Consider the following 25,768-nt stretch of genomic DNA (forward strand, 5'->3'; position numbering starts at 1 on the left):
TGTGTGTGTGTGTGTGTGTGTGTGTGTGTGTGTGTGTGTGTGTGTGCACGCGCTTTGCTGAAGAAGGCTTTGGTCAAAAGCTATAATGTGTAAACATCTTTCTGTTGTGCTTGTCTGCAACTCACCAGTCATCTTCATGGTGAGTAGCAATCTATTCTTTTCCTAATATTGTTGTTAAAAACTTTTGCAACACTGCACACATCTGTTACCGATGTATCATTTATTCCTAATGCTATCTGTCCCCTTCATGCCTGGTTCTATCAGACTCCTCCTCCACTATAACCCATACACTCTTTATTTTCTTATCTGATGTGATTATCTTAGTCTCACATGTATTTGCTTTGATGTCCATATTACTATCTTTAATATTACACAGTACTTCTTGTAATTTGCTACAGCATCAACATCACAACTGTTTCTGATTGACAGATACAATCTCACTTTTCAAGCATTGTTTTTTATTTTTTTGTCCAAGCACCGAGCCTCCTAGCACACCACTAACAACTGATACGTAATTTGTTTGATGGTTATTTACCATAAACACCTGAATTCTGGTAGTCGAGTGTGATTTAATTACTGCTAGTTCATTACTGATGATACCACAGCTCTCTCTCTCTCTCTCTCTCTCTCTCTCTCTCTCTCTCTCTCTCTCTCTCATAAATGAGGAAATCATGTGACACAGTGTCAAATGCTTTGTTCAGATCCCATAGTAAAGCACAAGTGACATAATTGTTTTCAAAATGAAGAATATCTGTAACAAGAATTTCTACTGCATTTACTGCAGATAAACCTTTCCTAAAACTAAAGAGTAAATAAACAGTAAATGAGATTGCGATCCTCAAAATATCTGCAAAGTTGTAATTTTTATACAACATTCCATTACCCTGAATATTGTGCTTCACTGAATACTGTCTTTGTGAATGCTACACTACCCACACCATCAGTGAAAGTACTACAACCAGTTCATGATATTTAAGGAGGTATTTACTTTACAACAGAGCCTGTTTTGGACAAATTCGTGCCATCTGTCATAACATGCATTCAGTGTCTCTTAGATATACACTTAGTTGGTTTTGCAGTGTCTTCCAGGTTGAATATGAAACAAGAGCATAAATATGACTAAGTGTATTCTCATTAACTAAAAAAGTAATCTAAGAACTTCGGCAAGTAAATTAAAGGCAGTATGTGGACAAATTGAATTCAGTAACTCATTTCTGGAATGACTACTGGAATATTTAGAGTACTCAGAATTTGCTCACAGTTTATGTACATATCTTTAAATTCATTACTTTGGAGTTCACACTTCATTGTAACACATTCATCATCTAATGTTCTATACAAACAATGGAAACTCCAGATTGTAATACAACAATATAGGGAAACAATAGATTGCTACTCAGTGTAAAGATCAATACGGTGAGTTGCAGCCAGCTCAATGGAAAGACACTTGCACGTCAGTTTTGGCGAAGCCTTCATCAGAAAAGGAAGCACGTACACACAAATTGATTCAAACAAGCAGCACACCTCACACACACGTGACCACCATCTCTGACAGCTCGGAAGAATGCAACTTAACTGCATTCAAGCCTGACTTGTGGGAGATGGCAGTCATGTGTGCGTAAGGTGTGCTTGCTTGTGTGAATGAATGTGTGAGCTTTCTTTTCTGATTAAAGCTTTGGCCAAGAGCTGATGTGCAAGAGTCTTTTCATTGTGCCTGTCTGCAACTCAGCTTGTCACCTTCCCGGTGAGTAGCAATCTATCTTTTTCTTATATTGTTGATGATCAATACATCTAGTTACAAAGTTTTTTCATGTATTTTCGTCTTAAAAGTCCGCACATTTTCAATGCCAAAATACATTATTCATCTTCACTTCCTTCATCATTATGAACTGTTGTGTACATAATCTGTTGCATATTCAACAAACCTACAATGGCAATTAGCATCACCAACATTGTCTCTTCATATAGAATACATATTACTGTTACCATAATCATTATTTCACCACTGCTAGGTATTCTCCAGCTCTCAGTGTAGGTGAGTATTTGCAGCATCAACTGGACATACAGCTTAAGAAATCTGAGTGAGAGTACCACTGACAGTTTTTTGCACAAATGCTCTCAATAAAAGTATCACCTGAAGCTATTATTGCTGCAACTGCTTTGCCATATACTGTGCCAGTCTGAATTATAAGTACTTAACACAAAATAGTGTCTTCTTTTTTATTCTTTCTCGTTTTTCGGAGCCACACTCTTTCTGAGATCAACCTTGAAAGCAAACAACACATTAGTCAAACAATTTTAACTTACTTTTGAAGGAGAGAGGAGAGGTTTGTTGCAGTGTGCCCCTCATAAAGCTTGGGTGTTGATCAGGTAACAATAAACTACTGTAACTTGGGGCAGTGATGACAACAAAAGGTATATGAAAACAAAAATTGAAAAACAATCAAATAAAATTTATTTAAAGATTTTTTATTAATAATCAAGCTGACAATAATAATAAGGAACCATGTCTCAAGCATTGTTTTGCTCAAATCAGTTTTATCGCCAGTTGACAAAAGTAGCTGAATAAAAGTATATATACAGAAATACATTTGTATATGTTGCCACGAAGAAGATAAAGCATCTGTCTTCCAATACTTCCAATGCACGATAACTTAACATGTAACAACTGACATTAATTACAAAACACACTACGGCCCAGCAACAGTCCACAGCTGGCCTCGAACAGTCATCTGTACACAGTCACACTGTACAATTAAAAATCACTTTTTTTTTAAAATATACGTCTCACTCTATAAGACACTAGCATTTTTTTTACATTGATTAAGACTGTTAGTGATTTTCGTTATTGTTACTGTTGAATTTTCATTGTCAAATAAAATTGTGTACATTGCAAATAATGTCACACATTACTTAATAATCATGAATACGTACTGCACTGCTTCGGAGAATGGTTCTTAGGAGTTTTCAGAGGCATAATGAGAAGTCATTTTTCAGTTACTGTAACTTACAGTGTTTGCTCAATCAAAAATTACAAATTTCTACTCTTTTGAAAGCAAGTATTTCGCATTAAAGTCATTAAATCACATTTTGTGGAGCTCAATAAAGCAACCATAAGCAGCACTGTATAAGGCAAATCTCACTTGAAAAAACTATGGTTAGAATGTCTCAAACAATCATAATTAATTATAAGAAACCTCTTCTATGTGCTCCACGAGACAGAATAGTATGTGCAGATAGAAATTATATTTTTTTATTTTTTTTATTTTACTTCTAAAAGTACGCATTAGAATTACAATGTGATATGCCGCAAAACTTTTGTGTCCTATAAACAGTAGAAAATTTAGGATTTATATTGTATTAGGTGTCGTTAGTTGCATTAACTGCAGTAAGTAATCAATTCTGCTTCTGTAACTTCTTGCTTCAACAACATTTTGGTGAATTAAACTTTAACATTTCTTGAGCAGTTAGTGCTTACACGCTTGAAGAAAACGAATCATCCTAACTCAATTATACAAAATGTACCACTAACAATATACTATATGGAGGGCGGGATTTACACTGTTCGACACTACAATATTTACACGAGAACCATTAAAAAATTAATTATCTTATTAGCACAGCCATAGTGACATGCCCTCCATAAATATACAATAGTGTTTCAAGTTAGCATAATTGTGGGGCAAAAGCATGTACTAATTTTTTTAACTCTGTATGAGGGTTCAATGCAATTCTCACTCCATTCCAGTTACATTGCAACTACTGTTGTTCTGAAATGGAATCTGAGCTGACAGAATATCATCTTTGAAGTCATGTGGTTTCTACATTCGGACCACATTTCAGTAAAATTCATTCAACACCACCAAAGCTATGTTATTTTCTTCAGGAAAAATCCATAAACATGAAAACTTAATATCCAAAATACACAACACTTACTCAACCCATAAAACAGTGGACATCTTTAGCAGTTGATAGATTCAACAGAGAGACTATTACACATCTACTAACAGCCAGTTTCTCGAAATGAACGCAGCAATACCCTTTCAAACACGTAATACACTCCTTTCGTGTACCTTTCCGGGGCATCAATTTCTGCATCTCACTAACTTACATAAAATGCCTAGTATAAAACAGTCTTCTTTCCTGTCTCCAAACCAATCACTTCATACATAATGGCAGCACCACAGTCCTTCCTTAAATAACTGTTTAAACAGAAACTGAGATTCTATTATGTGCACACACCTGCGTGTCCACACACACACACACACACACACACACACACACACACTCACTTTCAGAGCAAAGAAAGGCAGACAGAAGATACCCAAAAGTTTTGCAGTACGTATGGTACGGGATATCTACTAGTGTGAGTGCTCAATTTCTTAGCAACCAGGTTCCCTGTCGTTTCAACAGTACAGTAATACTTGGAAAACTTGACATTACATATATTAACTAAAACAATCAAAGTACCGGGCATCTTCAGATTTACACAAACAGTGGAGCAGTATCACTGCAAGCTGACAGGCTGAGGAGAACTGCAATAAGCATAAAGTCTTTGCCCTTTTTGCCAGCTCCCAGCTGACTAGTGTGTGGGAACAAGAATACCACAGTGGGGTTTAGGATACAATTACGGGAGAGTGCCATTCAGTGCCTTTCCCTGCAGCTGTTGCTGAGGTTGCTGCTGTGGCTGCTGTTGCTGCACTGATGACTGTTGTTGCAACTGCTGATGTTGCTGCAGCTGCTGCTGTTGTTGGAGTTGTTGCTGTTGCAATTGCTGCTGCTGCTGCTGCTGCTGCTGCTGTTGTTGTTGCTGTTGCTGCTGTTGCTGCTGCTGCTGCTGCTGGTGTAGCTGCTGCTGCTGCTGCTGTTGTAGCTGCTGCTGCTGAGACGGAGTTTGTTGCTGTTGCTGGCCCTGATTATTTAGGCCCAACTGCGCCAGGGCTTCCTGAGAGGCGTGCGCTTTCAGGATCGTGTTTTCCGTCTCGAGCTGACAGATTCGGTCCATGAGCTCTGCGATACGTTCCTTCAGTACTTCGACTTCCTCCCTCACTGCGAACATGAGGTGGCTTTTCACGAGATCCTGTAAAGTAAAAAAAGGCAGTGTTACAAAAAGAGTCACAGCTCACCACTGCGTGTGACAAACACTACATTTGACCCTACAATTAATGAAACGTTAATAAAATAGTAAAATCTTTAATAACACGAGAGGCACCGAACGAATTAGTCGTCAGCGAAACACTCGACACTCGATTTTGAAGGTACGTGTGACAAATATTAGGTACACAGGTAAATGTCAAAGTAAGAATAGAAAATATCATATTTGGTGGTAAATATTGAGATACAAATGCGGTCACTCATTTTCTCCCAAGAGACAAATGTTTTATCAGTTTGCCAGATAAGCATCCACAAGGACAGTAGAAACAACCGGCACGATCGAATGTAGCGAATGTTAAATACCAATAAGTGTCCATTTTGATGAGAAAGAGACGGGAGCAGCTTCGGTTCGACGAATGGCTCGTCTCCCTAGGCGGAATGAACAGTGAGTGAGTGAGTGAGAGAGAGAGAGAGAGAGAGAGAGAGAGAGAGAAGCGGCCAGCGCCACAGACAGAGTCAAGGAGCGAGGAGGAGAGCGCACCTCTGTGTCTGGGACGATGACGTAGCAGGGCCTGGGCTGACCGCGCTGGTGCACCTCGTACAGCAGTGACTCGGAAGACCGGCGGGCCAGCGTCCTGCTGGAGGCGGAAGGCGCGTCGCGCTGAAGCATCTCGGCCGGCTGACTGACTTGACTGGCTAACTAACTGCGGGCCGCGTCCGCCGCTCGCACATATATGCGCAGCCGTATCGCCCCCCCCCCCCCCCCCCACCCTCGAGCGGTGACAAACAATACGCTCGCAGCTGGCGGAGAAGGCGGCCGGATGGTGCTGCTGATAAGGCGACACTCGCACTCCACTCCACTCCACCCGCCACCCTATGTTACACTCAGGCCGCTGGCGCCTCGCCTCAGCGCTTCCCGTACGTTCCTTCGTTTATACGTCGTACCTCGGACAAGTTGCAAAGTTTCACAGGAGGTATATTCGTAACAAGTTTCGGCCACGTTCGGAATACTTTTGTCATCGTCAGCGAGTTCGTAACACATCTATTACGAATGTCCGACGGATACGGCTTCGGAAAAGAATCTGTAACCAAACAGACAAAATGTGTGTATGTCACGGGTACGCAGTAAGCGGAAGAAGGAAAAGTGTACCTCAAAGATGCTTCATTACCGTCCTAAAGTCAGTTTTGTATGTCACGGGTACGCAGTAAGCGGAAGAAGGAAAAGTGTACCTCAAAGATGCTTCATTACCGTCCTAAAGTCAGTTGGATGCTACCCACCTGCCCATTATTTCGTTCGGTTCTTGGATTTTACTCGCGACTGTATCGCTTGGCCGATTCCCGCCTTAACACCTGTGTCGATAAACCTAACTACCGAAGCATCAATCAGTGTGACAGGCGTCACTCAAAGGACGTAATTTCATAAGAGAAGGCAGCATCTTAGAAACTGTGCACGAACATAAATGACGCGAACTGATATGCTCGTGAAAAAAGTGTCGGACAAATCGATGCCTTACAACGAGTGTCTTCAAAACCCGGCGGCAGTAATAACCAGCCGGACGCAGAGGCCGAGCGGTTCTAGGCTCTTCAGTCTGGAACCGAGCGACCGCTACGGTCGCAGGTTCGAATCCTGCCCTCGGCCATGGATGTGTGTAATGTCCTTAGGTTAGTTAGGTTTAAGTAGTTTTAAGTTCAAGGGGACTGATGACCTCAGACGTTAAGTCCCATAGTGCTCAGAGCCATTTGAAGTAATAACCATGTGACAAAGTTCTTGATTATACAAGCCAGATTAACAACAAATTAGGAGAGTTACTGAATGTGTTCTCAGCTACTTCCTTATTTCCATCTCACGTATGCTGAAATTACTTCAATTTTTGCTAATAGATTCGCCCAAACAGGAAAAAAATTAAATTAAACAATCATTCCCACTGAATCCTCTGCTGACAAAACAATTGTAGAAATGACCGACGTACAGCTCATACACAGTGAAAACAGTCACATCGCGCCACATCTTTTTATAGAAAAAGGTATTCGTTATTTTGGCAATCTCTCCCCCCCCCCCCCCCCCCCACACACACACACAGGCGCGCGCGCTAAGAGGAAAAACGCGAGAACCGGTCATAGCTGACAGGAGCACACCTTGCGGCAGACGATAGGACAGGGGACGGAATGAGGTGCCAACACTTATGACGGTCAGCGTGAAGCTCGCCTTGCTATCAGCTGGGCAACTCGCTGACCTTCAGAGCCAAACAAATACAGAAAAAGCGCAAGCGCTCCGCTGTTGCCACGCTTCCGTCCGCAAGCCGCGTGCACACCGCTGACAGCCAGAGGGTAAATAAATACCGGCACAGGCACAAAATACAGACTGTCTTACGGTGCGTGGACATATTCAACCGCTGCCGCCCTAGCATCAATAAAGACACGTCACGAGAAACAAAAAATGCGATCGCCCGACGCTTCTGCTGCAAACAATTATGTTCTGTCACTACGAGCAACGCGACAGGAGGTGATCTTCCGTCGGGTCTCCATCTACCACGATCACTAGTGATTTATCTGCAGCAGTAAAACTTCCCGTCTACAACTGCACTGAACTTACTGAACTTTTAAGACTGCATGCGGGAACTGTCACTCTGGTCACAAACGTGAAAGACTGAAAGACAGACGCAAATCTAGTGGTTTCGGGCAACCAAAAGCGAGTGAGAGTGGGCTATACCACGAGCCTAACAGCCCAGTGCGGCACCGTTTGTACCCAAGTATGTAAATGAAGGCATGTTTGGGGAAAGGAAAACCTTTCTGCGGAGCGGTGGCCGTCCGCTGTCAGTAGTCACTTGAAGGTGGCTCGTACAGTGCAGAATGCTAATCTTGCATCCGAAATGTATTGTCTTGACGGGTAATCCCACAGGATATAAAACCAGCGAACAAACAACGAACCTGAAAGAGATCGACGCAGCTCGAGTAACCACCAACAGCTCCTTTCTAACTCTCCGCAGGTAAATGGCAGCAGTTTTGGAAAGGCATCATATGGGTAAGTTTTGTACACACGTACTCTAAAATAGAGATTAATCCAATTACCTAAGCCCTTGCTTGCTATCGTCTGACCAAAAGCCAAATACCTATTTGAAGTAATATACGTTAATATGCACAGTACTTACATGGTAATATTCCAAAAATTGAAATTCCCTTTCTCGATGTTGATGTGGAAATGTGTAGTGTCAGTTAAGTGATTTCGGCACAGCAGAATGCAACACGTGGACACGCTACAGCATATTTTTCAGTGTAAATCTGCAGTAGTGTAATGGAGATTGAAGCTTTGACAATGCCAACCATTCGTGATCGAGAAAAGTCAAAAAGTCATCCAAGAGACGCCGGCCGAAGAACCCGAGACAGAAGCCAACAGACACTTTGTGTGCACTTTATTGACGAATAAGGAAAGACCGTACGACAACGCAGCATCTTGTATCTTGGGAAAGACGGCAGGGTAAGTACTACTTGTGCTAATGTAAGACTCTTGTGACCCCTCTGGCAATAGCTTTGTGCGGTCTGTGCACAAATGCTGCGTTTCACAAATAAATAACATCGATGGGTGGCAGAACAGACATCTCTCTTTTGTTTTACAAAATTTTTATTCCGTTTTACCCTGTCGAACTGCGGCACCAATCTTGTAAGCGCACTGCATTTTAAGTAATCTTAATAAATTTTACGATTAATTTTCAATAAATCGTCAAGCGTAGTATTTACTAAGTGCAACAAATATTACCGTAACTTTCTGCAGAAGACTGACAGCTAGCACGGACACGGGGGTCAAGTTTCTACTGTAGTTTCCACATTTTTCACGTCTTCCTGGAGCGAAGTGAAAAGTGTTCTCGCAATTTCATTGGAACGGAACATGTTTCCTCGTTATTTCTCAGATTCGCTCTGCATGCGTACTTGCCCCGAGCAAACGTAGCAGCTGTTAAATGACACCAGCACGTGCACGGGGTCTGCTTCAATTCCGTCCCCAAAATCATTTAACTAACGAGTCCGTGACGGAACAAAATAAGATCAGGGTTTAACGTCCCTTCGCCACAGAAATCATTACAGTGGGAGGAATGCCATATCGGATTGGGCAAGGGCGTGGAATGACATGTCCCGTAGCCTTTTCAAAGCAGTCATCCCAGCATTCGCATTAACTACGGAAAAGCTGAGTCTGAACGGCTGGACAGGGATTTTAAACCAGCTACACGCAAATGCCAGTCTAGTGCCTTCAACCGCCGCGGCTGTCGACTTAACAGAGAATCAGACACTGACTGCACAAGCTGCAGCCCGTGTCGGCGGCGGTGGTGGCGGCGGCGGCGACTGCCCTCTCGGATCGCACGTCATTTAAACAGTCACTGATCTCTTCTCGGAGACTGTCATCGTGAAAACAAGTCTGTGTCAACCGTTTACCATTGCGCAGCGTTTAACTTAATTTCACACGGCTGGACACTTCGTCGACGTTCTGCCTCGCCCTCTAGGGGATCTCGGCAGGGCCGTCGCTATTCTGGATTTCGAGGCACCTCTCACCGAAAAGAGTTTGTGCGCTCTCACCTACAGCGACTGGAAGCCGGAAATCGTAACGGAGGGCAACATCGACACCACACGCACAATTCCCAGCTTCCAGAGGCGCACAACAGCGCGCCACTTTATTGTGCAAGCACGAATGGAGCGGCGTGTTTTGTACCCGACACCCCGGCAAAGGTATTACGGCTCTCATTGTGCAGAGACTGTAAATATGTTTACCACCGGAGCTCATTGTCCCTGCACTCGAGGCTCAACTTCTCCGCGAGAAGAAACCTTCCGAGAACGCAAAGACGAGGGAAATGCGATATGCTGCCCAGAGACCACTGTATCCCGCTGAACGGATCGGATATTTATGTACAGCGCAAAATGGCAACAACTCGGTAAAACACCTCGAACCACACTATTAATCAACAACGCGGAGAAAGCCTGATACGTCACGAGTCCCTTTTTTAAATACAACGCTGTTTATTTTTTTCTTTTCTTGTTTCAGCACGAAAATTCGATTTTACCCGAAAAAATCGCCATTTTCAAAGATTTTGAACACACTATACCAGCTTTTTACTCATTCCTAAAAGTCCTCATCGGTGTACATCAATCATTTGAACAACTGAACTTGTGCAAGTACATACTTCTGGACTGAAATGGAACGAAGCAGACCCTTTTCCCCTTCCTTCTGTTTCACCTGACGGCACTGTCAGCGGTCAGCCCTGTACTGTAAAGCGTCTGGAAGCGAACTGAGAGTTGTCAGATCTGCCACGGACGTGGGCTGTTAACGGTGCGGCATGAACCAAACTAGCGAAAACAGGAATATGACCAGTAACATACAGAAGAAAAAAATCTGGGCGCCTCTGCCTTTCAGTTTGTGTCATACAGTCACCTTCCCCCGATTCCAAATGTGTAGTTGCCACGTCACTCTGTGACTCAAGTATCATCATAGGTGGATGCAGGTAATCCATCACTGCTTCAGGGGCATCGACAGAAAAAAAAAGGATAACAACAAGCGCAATCACGAATATCAGTTTGCGCAATTGTTCCTCAAACACTCATTTGTCATGTCCTCTCTCTCTCTCTCTCTCTCTCTCTCTCTCTCTCTCTCTCTCTCTCTCTCACACACACACACACACACACACACACACACACACACACACACGCGCGCGCGCGCGCGCTACGTAATCTTTGACAGTGTAAACCCCATCAATAACTAAGAGCAAACCCCTTCTTTAAGACTTGAAAACGTGACGCAGCCTTGTGATTTACGGGAGATTTAGCCCAAAGCTGCGAGGTGAGAACGTTTCACTGAAATCAGTGATACACTCAATTAGAACAATTGTTTACCAACAATGTTTCATTTTCTTTTCTAAGAAGTGAAATTTTTCATAGGTCGACTTCTCGCTAAGCATGCAGGCATCACAAGAACAAGTGAGCGCTCCTGACATATCATGAAAAATAAAATACACTTAAACAATATTTCCGACAAATACTACGAAACGCGGTGCTTCACGGTCAATGCTTTAATTTTATTCATCTACCGTGACAGTCACGCAAACGTATTTCGAGGAAAGAATTTACCAATGTTAAGGGCTTTTGAGATTCTTCGGAAAGGAAGATATTGTATCACAGTACTTGTTAATATCTACTCGGAAAATTCGCAAAATTGGCGGAAAATGTGCTCAGTATGAACGAAATACTGCCGAAAGAGGACACGTTCTGTTCTTGCACGCTTCTTTTATTTTCCAGAGCGTCTGGAAAAGCACGGTGTGGGAAATCTCGCCTCTCGCATTTGGCCAATCTCCCCCTCCCCTTCCCCAAACATTTGAGACAGCTGTAGTAGTGTACAGAAATGCATAATTCGATTGAGAAACAGTATCAGTTCCAATGTTTCTGCTGACAAATTCGCGAGCACAGAGAAAAAACTAGTTGCCCCTATCCCTACCGTCACCTGTCGAAAACGTTTTTTCGATGTCTCCAAATGTTAGTGTAATATCAAGGAATAAGATACGAGAGTCACAACAGTAACTGTAACGAGAAATTCTTAGAAGAGGAGGCGAAAAAGGATCCGCGCTACCGAGAAGAGGTCAATTAATTCACCTCCTCTTGCCACACAGTATTTTTCTGGTTAATCGAATGGACAGAACGATTCTCGGCAAGAGACGGAGAGAAAGACCTAGACTGCAATACTCCGGGCAGATCGGATACGGTGCAGGCGAAATGAATAGACTAACAGGGGGCAAAGATGAGTAGAGAATATGTGCTGCTGCCAATGAATCTTGAGATCGTTACTAGGCGATAGTAATGACCGCAGTGTTTACATTAAATGTCAGAATCTGAACACTCCTAGAGTGCAGGAGCGGTAAGTAACTTCGGAGTCGTAACTTTGAACCTTGACAGTACTAGACTACGATGAGAAGAAATATTAAAGAGAAGTGTCCGTCAAGCATTTACTGTCGACTCAGAACGGCTGGAGTTTTCAATACAGCGTATCGCACGACGATAGTTGTGACTGGGAGATGCAGACAGTTATTGTGAGGGCGTGTTTTTTTTCTCGCCGTCGCCGTCTGCCCGCAGGTGAACCGAGCCGGCCTGGGCTGGGGGTACGCTCCACTCCACCCCACTCACTGCCAGACAGCCCCCGCCCGCGCCACGCCACCCCACCCCCCTCGGCCGGTCCGCCGCCTGCAACATCGATCGCGCTGCGGCAAGGCGGTCGGCCCGCGGCCCTTCCACCACGGCAAGGCCACGCCGTCTGCCAGACTTCGGTCGTCCCGCAGTGGATTCACTTTTGCTTCTCCGCACTTCTCCACCGGCGCACACGAGGACATAGCTCACCTCCTCCGTATCAGTCGTGGCGTGCTTCGTGCTCACGTACGGTTAGCAGCGACGGGCAGAACAACTTGTGTCGGGTTATCGTGCTACAACTCGCTGTCCACACCCACTTCCAAAACAATAAAGCAAAAATGGGTACAAATTTTACACCAATTACTAAAGCGAGAGGTACATTATTTGGTTTTGATATTTTCAATATGCACGTTGCGTTACTATACAGGGTGTTACAAAAAGGTACGGCCAAACTTTGAGGAAACATTCCTCACACACAAAGAAAGAAAATATGTTATGTGGACATGTGTCCGGAAACGCTTACTTTCCATGTTAGAGCTGATTTTATTACTTCTCTTCAAATCACATTAATCATGGAATGGAAACACACAGCAACAGAACGTACCAGCGTGACTTCAAACACTTTGTTACAGGAAATGTTCAAAATGTCCTCCGTTAGCGAGGATACATGCATCCACCCTCCGTCGCATGGAATCCCTGATGCGCTAATGCAGCCCTGGAGAATGGCGTATTGTATCACAGCCGTTCACAATACGAGCACGAAGAGTCTCTACATTTGGTACCGGGGTTGGGTAGACAAGAGCTTTCAAATGCCCCCATAAATGAAAGTCAAGAGGGTTGAGGTCAGGAGAGCGTGGAGGCCACGGAATTGGTCCGCATCTACCAATCCATCGGTCACCGAATCTGTTGTTGAGAAGCGTACGAACACTTCGACTGAAATGTGCAGGAGCGCCATCGTGCATGAACCACATGTTGTGTCATACTTGTAAAGGCACATGTTCTAGCAGCACAGGTACAGTATCCCGTATGAAATCATGATAACGTGCTCCATTGAGCGTAGGTGGAAGAACATACTGACGAAACTAAAATGAGCTCTAACATGGAAATTAAGCGTTTCCGGACACATATCCACATAACATCTTTTCTTTATTTGTGTGTGAGGAATGTTTCCTGAAAGTTTGGCCGTACCTCTTTGTAACACCCTGTATATCGAGAAAAATTAAGCGCAGCCCGTGGCCATTAAACTGAACGACTTTACATTAAAGCAACCCTCGACGCGAAGGTCCGTTTGAACAAAGCAGTTGGCACGCCCTGCTCTTACCTTCTTTCGACTTGGTTCACACAGCCAGTTACAGTGTTGGGTGGGGTGAGGGCTGAGGGCTTAAGTTAAATGTGGACGCCAAGCCACCGTGAAACTCAGCATTTTTCACATTAACAAACCATTGCCTTAGATAAAACGACCAGATTTTAAGAAAAGTAGGAGATATAATTTGAAGATCGAACTACAGCCCTCTGGGTTTGTAGTCTGACACAGAGTCACTCTGACACCGAGCCACAAGACTGAAGCACATAACAAACCAGTGAAAGGTGTGAGCCAACCGTGCACGCCTCAGAGCTTCAGAGTACCAGGGTATCGTGGAGAGAACTAATTCAGTGGCCCACTAACCGAGATACAAAATATTTTAACTCGGTAGAGTTTGAACTGACACTAAAAAACAAATCATTCGATCATCCTTACAATGACCATGCGTCAGAAGCTGCAATGGTAACTCATTCTTCTGTCGCTTCTTCGTACAACACCACAATTATGAATGAAGAGCACAATATTGTGTATGTTCTAGGAGATTAATTTATTTCGTTAGCCAGTTTTCGACTCACAAGACCATCAACATAATGTAACCTCGTCTGTTGATGGCCTTGTAGGCCGAAAACCTGTAAACAAAATAAATTAATCCCATAGAACACAAAAAGATTGTGCTTTTCATTTACAACAAGTTTCAGCGATGCAAAAACTGGTTCTGTAACAACAGTCCATTCTAATGTTTGCTTTACAGACTCCAGTTGCATTTAATAGTTCGCAGTGCAGCCTCTGGTATAAAGAAATAAGTGAAAAAACATAAATAATTGCCGCTTTGCGTTGCCACTCATTCTCTGCTGTACATCTCCTGACTTAACTGTAAGTCACTAGCCAGAAAACCTGACTGTATTAGGACTCAAAGTCTGCATTTCGTGAAGGGAAAGAAAGAGGCTTTTTAGATGTTAACGAGTGAAATTCTCTGGCTTTCGCAGAACGGTGTCTTGCGCGAAGCGTCGTCGAGGATGCAAATCGCCGAAATGAATTCAAACCTGAAGTAGACGCTCAGCGAGTTCCTTAAAGCAGCGAAGCCGTTTTCCCCCGTTTTCGCATTCATTCGTTTCCCGGCTGGTACAATGCATCTTAAAACATGCAAATGCGGATGTCCCTTTTCCTCGTTATACTGATTCACGTACGTTGTACGAACGTTGCTACAACATCCCGCCGCTGCCAAGGCCGAAAAAATTAATCGAGTCGTTACACTACGATACTCTGGAAGTAGTGTGATCCGGCGCAGCCGCTTCCTGCCGTCAAATGATATCAAATGGTTCAAATGGCTCTGAGCACTATGGGACTCAACTGCTGAGGTCATTAGTCCCCTAGAACTTAGAACTAGTTAAACCTAACTAACCTAAGGACATCACAAACATCCATGCCCGAGGCAGGATTCGAACCTGCGACGTAGCGGTCTTGCGGTTCCAGACTGCAGCGCCTTTAACCGCACGGCCACTTCGGCCGGCGCCAAATGATATCAATCAGACGACGAGCAGGGAGCTTTCCCCAGAAATACACGCCAACTGTACCTTAGTGAGTGACCCCTCTCCCCCACTCTGCAGACTCTGTCAGCTTCGCTGATTCTGTAACGCGCATGTAGTCACCGGTCCCTATCACAAGATACGATCGGCTCAGTTGTATACAGTCTGACGGCTGATCACGGCGTGTGAGGAGCCACAACAAGGGTTTATATTACACGAAGCTGACAACCCTACTGCTAAATTCCAAGGCACGGCAGTACCAAGCAGAGTGTGTGCCTGCAGCTGACATTACATTTTGAGAAAACTGCTTTCCTTCCCCATCGCTAGCCAGTAAGCGGCGTCCGGCTCTTTCTCTGCCCTAACCCGCAGGCACGCACTGCACTCGGCCCGGCCACAACAGCGAACACGTTATTCTCGTAGTGCGGGTGCAATGATGACAACTTACCATTGCTTGTTCGATCTTGTTATCGATGGCAACTGCGCTGGTACCGGAGGCACTGTGAACATAAAGGAGAAAAAATATGTTAGGTATACAAAATCTGACAAAACTGCAAACATCAATACTTTTAAAAAAATATAACTGCGATTGCTTGATAATTTAATTCGTTATAAAGCAATGACAATAACGCTGCGCGGAAAAGTTGGCAACCTTACTGATCAGAAGCTCTGGTACGTTGAAAAGTTGCTGATATCAGAGTAAAGGTCTTAATTTGCCAGTTCTGTAGGATGCATTAATCATCACGAAAGGAGCGTCTTGACTGCATATCTGAGGAGAAAATTCCTATGCTGCGATACTCTGTGCTCGGATCTAATATCCATAATCACGACTCCTTTTTTCCATTTCGGAGCATTAATTTGTGGCGCCAGTACCATTTAACCTTCAACACGGTCGGTAAGTGCGATAAGAACTGCATTCCGCCTGAAGATTACTCGAACGTTTCATAACAGAAACAGCAGAGTAGACACCGGAAGCTGCGAAAGACATGTTACAACACCAACCAGCCTGCGCCTTATATTGTCATCGGACTATACGGTCCACAACACAAGTACACACAAACCTCCACCACTGTGCGACAGATTCAAAACAAAAATCTCTCTTTACTTACGAACGTTTCCAATTACTTAAGTAACAAGTAAATAAAACATTTATTCGTGCGCACATAAATGGAACTGCGGCGTTGATGTAAGTATTTCTTGTGACAATACTGTACATCCTACTCTTGCAATCGAATGAACACACAAACTAGTCACAAAGATCTAAAAATTGGCATTATCGTCTCCGGAAAATCACTAGAAGTCCAAGTCAAAATTCTACTGAGACTTTGCTGTCGTACAAAGTAGTTTAGTGAAAGTAGCAATGAGCAAAAGAGAAAGACGTGTTCCTGATAACGCAAGAAGCCGAAATTCACAAAGGACCCCCGTCCGTAGTTTAGTGAAAGTAGTACCGAGCAAAACAGAAAGACGGTGTTTCTGATAATGCAAGAAAGCGAAATTTACAAAGCACCTCCGTCCGTTTATTGTAATTTTTTTCCGCTCTACACAGACACATATTTTTGCACTAATGTGTACACCGCCACCGAAAATCGCATGGCCTAAGAAAACACGAGAGGGCGATTTATCCGTAGAAAGGCGGTTTTCTCCTGCAACCGGCAGTCGCAACTGATCGATACGGCCCTCTATGGTGGCCAAGGGTCGCACTAAAAGTCCTACCCTCCTCCTATTCAATTTTTCGTTACTATCTCTTCAAGGAAAAGTGTGTCGTTAACTCTTTGCTGAGACGATATATACATTATATACTGGTGTAGGAGAGTAAACGCAGGAATAGTTGCGCAGCTTCACTGAGTCTTCCATGTACGGATGGAGAAGGACTTTCGGGATACGACTTTACAGTGTTGACGTATTCCCACCTCATTACGTAATGGAGATATTTAAAGCCCCTGAAAACACGGAAAAACAGGCGATAATAGTAAACAACTTGGCACTGTGGAAGATAGGTCAGAGTTGGAAGTCTCGTAGAGACGGGAGCACTGTGGCTGATTTGACGAATGGAGGGAGGAATCGGTCGGGGCTCTACAGTTGCCTGTGGCAGCTTACGACAGTCACAGGATGGCGGGACGGGGATTTGAACCTGTGTCCTCCCAGGGCCTGGACGGGAGGCCGCGACACGGCTCACGGCGACTGCACAGACTCGAGCTGAGGCGATCGGGCGGAGCCGCGGGCTGCGCGTCGTAACGGCCGCCCCAATGACCCACATGCGGACGGCGCTCTCTCAGATCGCAACACGCGGCTCGGCACCGCACGCCACGGCAAGCAGTCGCACCGAGCCGCTGCCTCAGATCCCAAATTTCAGCGATTGGCGCGCCAAAAACAGAAAACTTGTTCAAAAGACACAAGTGGTCCTTTCGAGTGTCTGCACCTACATTTCACTTTTTTTTTCGTTTTATTTTTCGCGAAACTTCATAATATTACGTAGAAAGTAAGAATTCGGACTGCGCAATGACCCGACTTTGGTAGGGATGTCGTTTCCCGTAGAGCGATTCCTATAACCTCGGCCCAATCCATTTCTGGGAGCCGGCCGGTGTGGCCGAGCGGTTCTAGGCGCTTCAGTCTGGAACCGCACGACCGCTACGGTCGCAGGTTCGAATCCTGCCTCGGGCATGGCTGTCTGTGATGTCCTTAGGTTAGTTAGGTTTAAGTAGTTCTAAGTCTACGGGACTAATGACCTCAGATGTTCAGTCCTATAGTGCTCAGAGCCATTTGAACCATTTCTGGGTCGTGAGGGAGCAGCTCGCGACCCCTGAAATACGGCAAGTTTTACGTTAAACATTTCCTCGCCGTCCAGCATTCGAGAACGAGTACTAGTCTGCTCGATAAAGGCAGATCAACGACGTCGCTGTTTTATGATCTGGAAAAAATATGGTATCAACACTCGGACGTAGCTTGAAGCCCGCAGCTCCTACATGTCCAGTTTCGGAGAAAACTTCTACAGCTGCTTCAACCGCCATTCATAATACTTCGTGACAGCTTCAGCTCGTGCAGATAAATCTTGTCAGAATTAGCGACAGACTGCTCGCAGACCGACGCACGTGAAGCACAGGAGCTGGCGCGCATTCGCTACGTTACGCGGCGCGGCGCGGGCCTACTCTGGAGGGCTGGCTGCCCTCAGGGCGAGGCCAGGCGGCCCTGCCAGGCCCAAGGGCGGTCGGATCGGCGTTTGTGGGTCGCGCGGCGTGGCTGACGCAACGGGGCGGCCGACCACCGGCTCCGCAGAAACTCGGAACTGTCTGCTGCAGGGAGTCAGCCTGGTCGCTCTGTGGCTGCGTGTTACGCCGACTCTGCCGCGGGACCGCGGGGATTACGGCAGGGTAAACGCCGAGCTGCACCGCGGTCCGGAGTTCGACAACGGCACGGCCCCCTGTAACCGGGTGGCTCAGTCAGTTCAGAGGTCGCAGCAAGGACAGGGTACGCCGCCTCCGACATGACAGGCGCGTTCACTATGAGAGCCTCTCCTTTAAATACACGTAGTTACTGTGCCGGAATACCAGACTTCGCGGTTAGATTTGATCCTACAGGATACAGTAACGGCGACTTCCTCCTTTGACATATTAACTAACTCACCCACGCATTTTATGAAATGGTGCAACATGCGTGCTACTTTTTTCCGATGTGAAAGGTATGATAGCTACTGTACATATTAATATAGCTAGGGCAGGAACGTGAAATACTTCCCCTGATGCTCGACCGGCTACTCTACCAACACTGACTTAAAGAAATGGCTCAAATGGCTCTGAGCACTATGCGACTTAACTTCTGAGGTCATCAGTCACCTAGAACTTAGAACTACTTACACCTAACTAACCTAAGGACATCACACACATCCATGCCCGAGGCAGGATTCGAACCTGCGACCGTAGCGGTCGCGCGGTTCCAGACTGTAGCGCCTAGAACCGCTCGGCCAGCCCGGCCGGCTTAACAGGGTGGTATAAACTACCTCCAAAAAACTCTACTGGAACGAGAAAACTCACAGATTATGGCAGTAATATTAATACTTTCGAGAGTTGTGTAAAACTGAAGTAAGTACATGCGGTGTGCTTAATTTCTTCGAGACTTTTAATGAACAGGTGCGTAACAAACAACGAAACTCGTTATCGTGTTCTATTTGAACTTCACAGCACGATATTGACGGAAATATTTGTCGGAAAATCCAGAAAGTCAGTTTGATGGCTAAGGAATTCAATCCCAGTCTGACTACAACGGTAGGAATACTAAACGTTCACAGGACCTACAGGACCATGAGTGAACATACAAAGGCATGTAACGGGTTACATACTTTTTCATCTGACTCAGTTATCAACCTAAATTTTGCTCTCGACACTCGTGCCTCACTAGGTACGGCCAGGTCTAATCGCAAGAGGCCTATTGTCAAATAGACAACTGCCTCGACTACTTATAGAAAGGGAACGGAGGATGAGGTTTAACGTGTAACAGAGACCACGACGAAACGTGGCACCTTTCACCCGTCCATGTTGTTCGTCGAGGTAAAAGTATGGCCAAGTGCCAGGAGCAGAAATCACTCAACCGACCGCGAATCGAACCCTTAACTCAGGACTTGTAATTTGTTTCGGATTTCCCCCCCCCCCTCCTCCGAGCCTCCAATTAACGTTTAAAACTTTGTATAAATAATATTCAGTTAGCTGAAAGTGTTCCAAAGTTGCGACTGCTTAAGAAGTGTACTTCACTAAAAACATCAACATCTGATGCCATACACTACGTGAAAAATCACTCAGCTACTGTGAAGTAGAATAAAACACAGGGGAAAATTTTACTCCACGGGTAATAGGTAGCCTTGTGTACCTGTAAAACGTTTTGAGGCAGTACTGTCCTTGAAAGCCAGACACGGCGTAAAGATTGCCTTTAGAACTGGCTCAGGGCAGAACTGTAAGAAAATTGCTCTTTGCCGCCTTGGCTAGCTGTTACGGATGTTTGGAAATGGTAATTCTCTACAACACACGAGAATACCACGAGCAGGCCGCGAGCGCGACGTGGCAAAACGCGCAGTAACTCGGCGGAGGGGAGCGGAATGGCGGGCGCGGTGGGAGTCTCTCGCCAAATATGGAGCGGCCAGTTTTCGCGAGCGTCAAGCCGTGGCCGACGCCGCCGCTTCAGAATACTTATACCAGCGATTAAATCACGTTGACATTACGTTCAATGTTAGCCTTAATTCTCACGACATTTAACTTAGGAGGCTATTTCTTCTTGGAAAGTCAGGACAGTTAAGGAGACACGGTAATGATACAACAAGTACCAAAGATTGTGCCATATTACGAAGGAGAGAAATTAGCACTTCAAATTTCTCCAATAGCTTTGGCTTCTATGAAACTATTTTGAAATTGTTTCAGTATGCAATCCTTGTCGAGAAAATTACGAAGTTGTATGGCCACAAAACAACAATCCCAAAATAAGGTAATTATGAATGGCACAGTCCAAACTCAGTTGGGCAGTCAGCGAATCTCAGGCAGTGGTGAATCTAAGAATTCTTTTCTTGAAGACTTTGTGGTCATGCTTATCAATAACTTTCAGTACTTTTCCAGATTTTTTCTTTTTTAATCATACACAGAAGCATTCAGCCATTCAACGGGATCACATAACAATGCTTCTTGAAGGTCCAAAATGAAATTTTGTTTAACCTAAAACATCAACGATTTCTTAATGGAACACACGTTACAGGAAACACAAAAATAAGAGAAGTGAATATCGGTGGGCACTGATTTCTGTCGAACTGCATCCGGTAAGTATCTCAAGGATAACTGACGAGCAGTGGGCAGATTGCCAGGGTGCTGACAGTCAGTATTATCACAACACTGCGGGAGAGCAAATGCCAAGCTAGAGGACGCGAAAACGCAGGCGGGGGTGTCGCAACGGCGCACTGCGATGCACAATATCGACCGCCCCGCCGGCACCTGTCTTCTCCCCGCTGCTGCTGCCAAAGCGCCCCGGCAGGGCTGCGCCCAACACACACACACACACACACACACACACACACACACACAGTGACTGCGTGCGGCTCGAAAAGCCTCTTCTTCCTTCCGGCGACAGTACGCGCCTAACGCACACAGCTGTAGGGCACCTAAAATTTTCGGAAAAAATTAAGATGCCACAGAAATTTGTTTCGGAATCAACAATGCAACTGTGTGTGAGACACTCAGTGTCTCTCCGTTGAAAAACCTGGAAACCTCCACTTACAGCTGCGATTCGTACTCCTATAAAACTTCATAGAACGTGTGCTGCATCAGAGTTCTCGTTGCCTTATTCCAATATACGTACTTCCCCTCCATGTCAATACTGATAAAAATTCAAAGGCCAAATTATAAGTGTACAAGTACCCAAATAACAAGTAGCTGTCATCTACAGAAGCTAATTATTGAAACTGTTTATATTAATTATTGAAACTGTTTATATATATTCGAGAATTTGACGGTTGCAATTGACTCTGCTATGCAATTAGAATACTACTACGCGACAATTCGAAAAAGAGCTCAAATAAAAAACAGAGGTGAAGCTTTAACTGTACATATGATGTAACTGGCGTCCGTCCGCCCGCCACCATGTTGTTCCAGCTGCCTGCCAGCGAGTGCTACGTATGTGCAAAACGTAGCGATCATTTCGAGAGCGACTCCGGGAATCTGTGTGTGTTGTTGTTGGCACAAACAATGCAGATACTGAAGAGACGGGAAGCTGAACACAGGAGGAAGCGACCTCCGCTTTCTCCTCGAGTGGCGCAGCTCTGGAAAAGTCCGCGGGACAGCGCTGCGGGCAGCCATGGCGGGCGCCACGGCCGACACAAAGAACGCGGTGGGCGCTGGAGCCTTAGCGGCGACGGAAAGCGTGTCTCTAGCCACACGGCTATTGCCTTTTGTACTTACTTAGGAAAAAAGTGGTCAATGTACTTCATGACGACTTCCCGCAGCAGGTCCTGCTTCATGACGACGGAAGGGTAGTCGACGTTGTTAATAACCTTGGCCTTCATTGTTGGAAAGCAATGTTACCGATAAGACGAAGCAACGCCGTCAATGGCGACCGCAGAGGCGTTAACTGTCAAGGGACGCACGCGCGCTAAACACCGCAGCTACGACGGCGGGCAAGCGACTGACGCTCTAGCTGCGACTGCTAGTTGAGCAGGCGGCCGCGGAGGCGCCACGAGAGCGCTACGTCACTGCCGTGACGTCACCGCGCCCCGCGAGTCGTCACCGACCAGCGCAGCCCGGCCGCGCAGCAGACATCTCGGGAAGTTCTTCACTTCGACAACCCGCCTCTCGGCTTCCGCAAACCGCACAGCTTGAGCGAGCTTACGGCTGCAGACGATTCGCAACTACCTTCTCGGCCTATTCCAACACTTACCAGTTCGAAAATGATCCTTACTGCCCTTTCTTACAATCAGAGAGGCACTATCGGAACAAAATTTCCAGACCAGTACACTAGCGACGAATCTAGCAATAACCCTCAATTATTAATTCTCTAGTGAGATAGCTGTTTACAGCATTCAACAGCTTTATTTCCGCCCCCCTCCCCCCCCCCCCTCCGCGCGCGCGCGCGCACACACACACACACATTACGATGAGCCCCCAATAACATAGTTTTTCGCTCATGCCGCCGTGGTGTCACACCATTGCACACAGTCATTAACACTACACCTCATCTAACTGCTTGGCAGAGGATTCACAGAACCAGTTTCAGACTATTTCTCGACCGATCCACTCTCCACCAGGAAGTACGACAAATCAACACCAAAATGTTTATAGATTTCTCTTGTTTTATTACGATGGTCGTTTCTCCCTATGTAGTCAGAGTAAACAAAATATTTTCGCATTCGGAGCAGAAAATTAGTTCGTGATTGAAATTCTATTAAAAGATTTCCCCGCAAAGAAAAATATCTTTGTTTTCATGACTGCCACCTCGTCTCGCGTATCGTATTCGCGACACACTATTCCCTATTTCGTGGTAATACAGAACGAGCCGCCCTTCCTTGAACCTTCTCGATGTCCTCCGTCAATTCTATCAGGTAGAGATCCTGTACCGCGCAGTTACACTCCAGAACAGGGCAGACAAGCATAGTGTAGTCAGTCTCTCTAGTAGATTTGTTGCATCTTGCAAGTGTTCCGCCAGTGAAATGCATTATACACTTCGTCTTACCCACAAAGTTTTCTATGTAATGCTTCCAATTTAAGTTGCTCGTAACTGTAATCCCTAGGTATTTGGTTTAACCGAAGACCTTTAAACGAGTATTATCATCGTGTAACCGAAATTTACCGGATTCCTTTTAGAGCTCGCGTGGAGCACGTCACACTTTTTATTGTTCAGGGCAAATTGCCACTTTTCGCACCAAACAGACATCCTGACTAAATAATTTTATAATACGTACTGATGATCTGATGACTTAACTAGACGGTAAAGGACAGCATACGTACATCATCTCTTCACAATGTCTTACAGACCGTTTGTAGACTCTAGTAACAGGAGAGATACAGTAACACTTCCTTGGGGAACGCCGGATAACAGTTCTGTTTTACTCAGTTACATCGAGCCACTTTCATCACAAAATTGAAATGTTTAGTGATCAGATCGTAAGAGCCGATTCTAGTGGATGAACATGTAGAGCTACTCTAGCTTGTGAGTCGAGAATCTATAACTGGGACAAACGAGTACGTATACGACCACTCTTCTAAAAGTGGCGGGGAACGTCAAAACATAAGACCGGCATTATAACGTAAGTATTTCCAGTGGCACACAATAGGGGCTCTGTAGCCTCTACGTGAACGCGATGCGTGAAAGAGCTACAGATTGAACTGCGTTATATTTTGCCTCACAAGTAACAATTTTTATACAGCCCACTCAGTGATGAGTGTGTCAGGGAGTGAATCCTATTTAAGTTAAAATTGCGCAGTGGAGTGATCTCTGCCCGCCCGCTACTCCCGGACCTTCGTCGTCCTTGGAGGCCGCGCGCTGTTCGAGACGCGACCAGAACGAGAACGGGCGAGGCGCCTGCCGTGTTATTCTCTTCATTATCGCCTTCTCTTCTCACCGGGTAAATAACTCGTCCCTGTCCACGCCAGAGAAAACATCGTGCACGTGCCGTGCAGCTCCTGATACAACAACTGCTGTAACACGAACTTATCAGTACCAGCGTAGCCTCTAATTAGTACGGAGAACGGTGACGCAACATCAGATTTCTGTAGACTCCAGCTCGAAACTGAAGACAATTTGATTAAAGCTCGTCACCGGCCAGCCTAATACCATTCGATGTATCCCAGATGATGTTCATCACTTATTTTCATAAACTGTTAAGTGAACCTGGCAGGCTCGCCATTAGCAAGCCGCCTTAATTTCTAACGAGGAGACGCCGAGAAAAGTCGTAAAACTTCAACGATTGAAGCGTCAAATCTCAGCGTTAGTATTTTTTCCCACTTTTCACTACAGAGTACGCAATTTTCGTGTCGTCTCTACATAAATCGAAATGTGCTTCAATGTGACATCGTATTTTGAAATTGACTGTCCTCTACGTTCCGCATGTCTTACAGCATGCCAGTCGTCATAAGCAAATTAATTTGAATTCATACGCATTCTAAGTGACACTAACTATTTTCATAAGTACAAATTTGGTATATTATCAAAAAAGCCGCTAACTGAGTTCCAAGAAGGTAATTGTCATTTTTAGCTTTTACGCAATACATTTAAATACAACTGTGACGTAAGGTATCAATGTAAATTTCGAGCAGTTTCTGTCGCTGTTCTTGTTTATACTGGAAAGGATGGAGAGTCATAAGTCTATGGATTTCGATTTTTATTCTTCTTTTATATTTTGTTTACCAGAACACAGCGATATTTTAAATTTAATTTCAATTAATAAATTACACAGAGGTTCTACTAAGCATACTGATGTCACATTTCAGATAACAACATCGCTTAAAAAGAAGACTCGCTGCTAGGTAATACTCTGTGACAGATCTCATCTCATCAGTATTTAGCAGTGCAGTAGAAAAACACTGATATGGAGTCGAAGCTATAAAAATCTATTTAGTTTCAGTATTTACGCATTTTCCGTCAAATTAAAACTTTATTACAGAACTAATAATATCTTGCGTCAGACTTCTTTCGCAACTAACGATGTTGCGTTATTTAAGTGTGAAAGTTCCAAGTTGTGTACAGCAACGCCAAATTCACGCTCGTGCGAGTTGGCCATTGTTGCTGTACGCACCCTCGGTATTTTCAGAGCGGAACAACGCAACCACGCACGTCAGCGCTATGAAGTGCGAAGTATTGATTGGGAAGAAAAACTGACACCAGTGTCTCGGACAACACACCTGAGTGATGTAAGTACGCACAAACTCACCACTCACTCGCGATGCTTTGAAATAAACCGAAATACATTGGTCGTACAAAGAGTTTACGTAGTTTCAAAATCAACAACCAAATACTTTAAAAATACCGAAAAACTGTCAATATTTGCATAAGGGTTACATATGCGATTATTTCGCAGTTACATTTGCAGTTATGAGCAGTGTAACCTCAAGACGTTTCACTGCAACGTATCGCCCCCTAAGCTTCACTGCCCTTTTGCAGTAACAGTTGAACACAGTGCATGCGTGACAACTAACAGCGACTGGCATCTTCCTGTACCACGTCACGTCTGGCCACT

The 25,768-nt window shown here is 44.9% G+C and overlaps 1 protein-coding gene across 1 annotated transcript in view; it reads right to left on the reverse strand.

The window, feature by feature from the left end:
- Window positions 1-2,448: 2,448 nt before the first annotated feature.
- LOC126243607 (putative mediator of RNA polymerase II transcription subunit 12) overlaps window positions 2,449-25,768 on the reverse strand; it is a 542,395-nt gene continuing 519,075 nt past the window's right edge. The window contains exons 2-3 of the mRNA XM_049948174.1: window positions 15,521-15,572; window positions 2,449-5,080 (exon numbers count right to left, since the gene is read on the reverse strand). Of these exons, the coding sequence (XP_049804131.1) occupies window positions 4,628-5,080; window positions 15,521-15,572 (505 nt within the window). The 3' untranslated portion in view covers window positions 2,449-4,627. The remainder of the gene's footprint in view (window positions 5,081-15,520; window positions 15,573-25,768) is intronic.

Source organism: Schistocerca nitens, chromosome 1 (genome assembly GCF_023898315.1).
Source record: "Schistocerca nitens isolate TAMUIC-IGC-003100 chromosome 1, iqSchNite1.1, whole genome shotgun sequence".
Lineage (NCBI taxonomy): Eukaryota > Metazoa > Arthropoda > Insecta > Orthoptera > Acrididae > Schistocerca > Schistocerca nitens.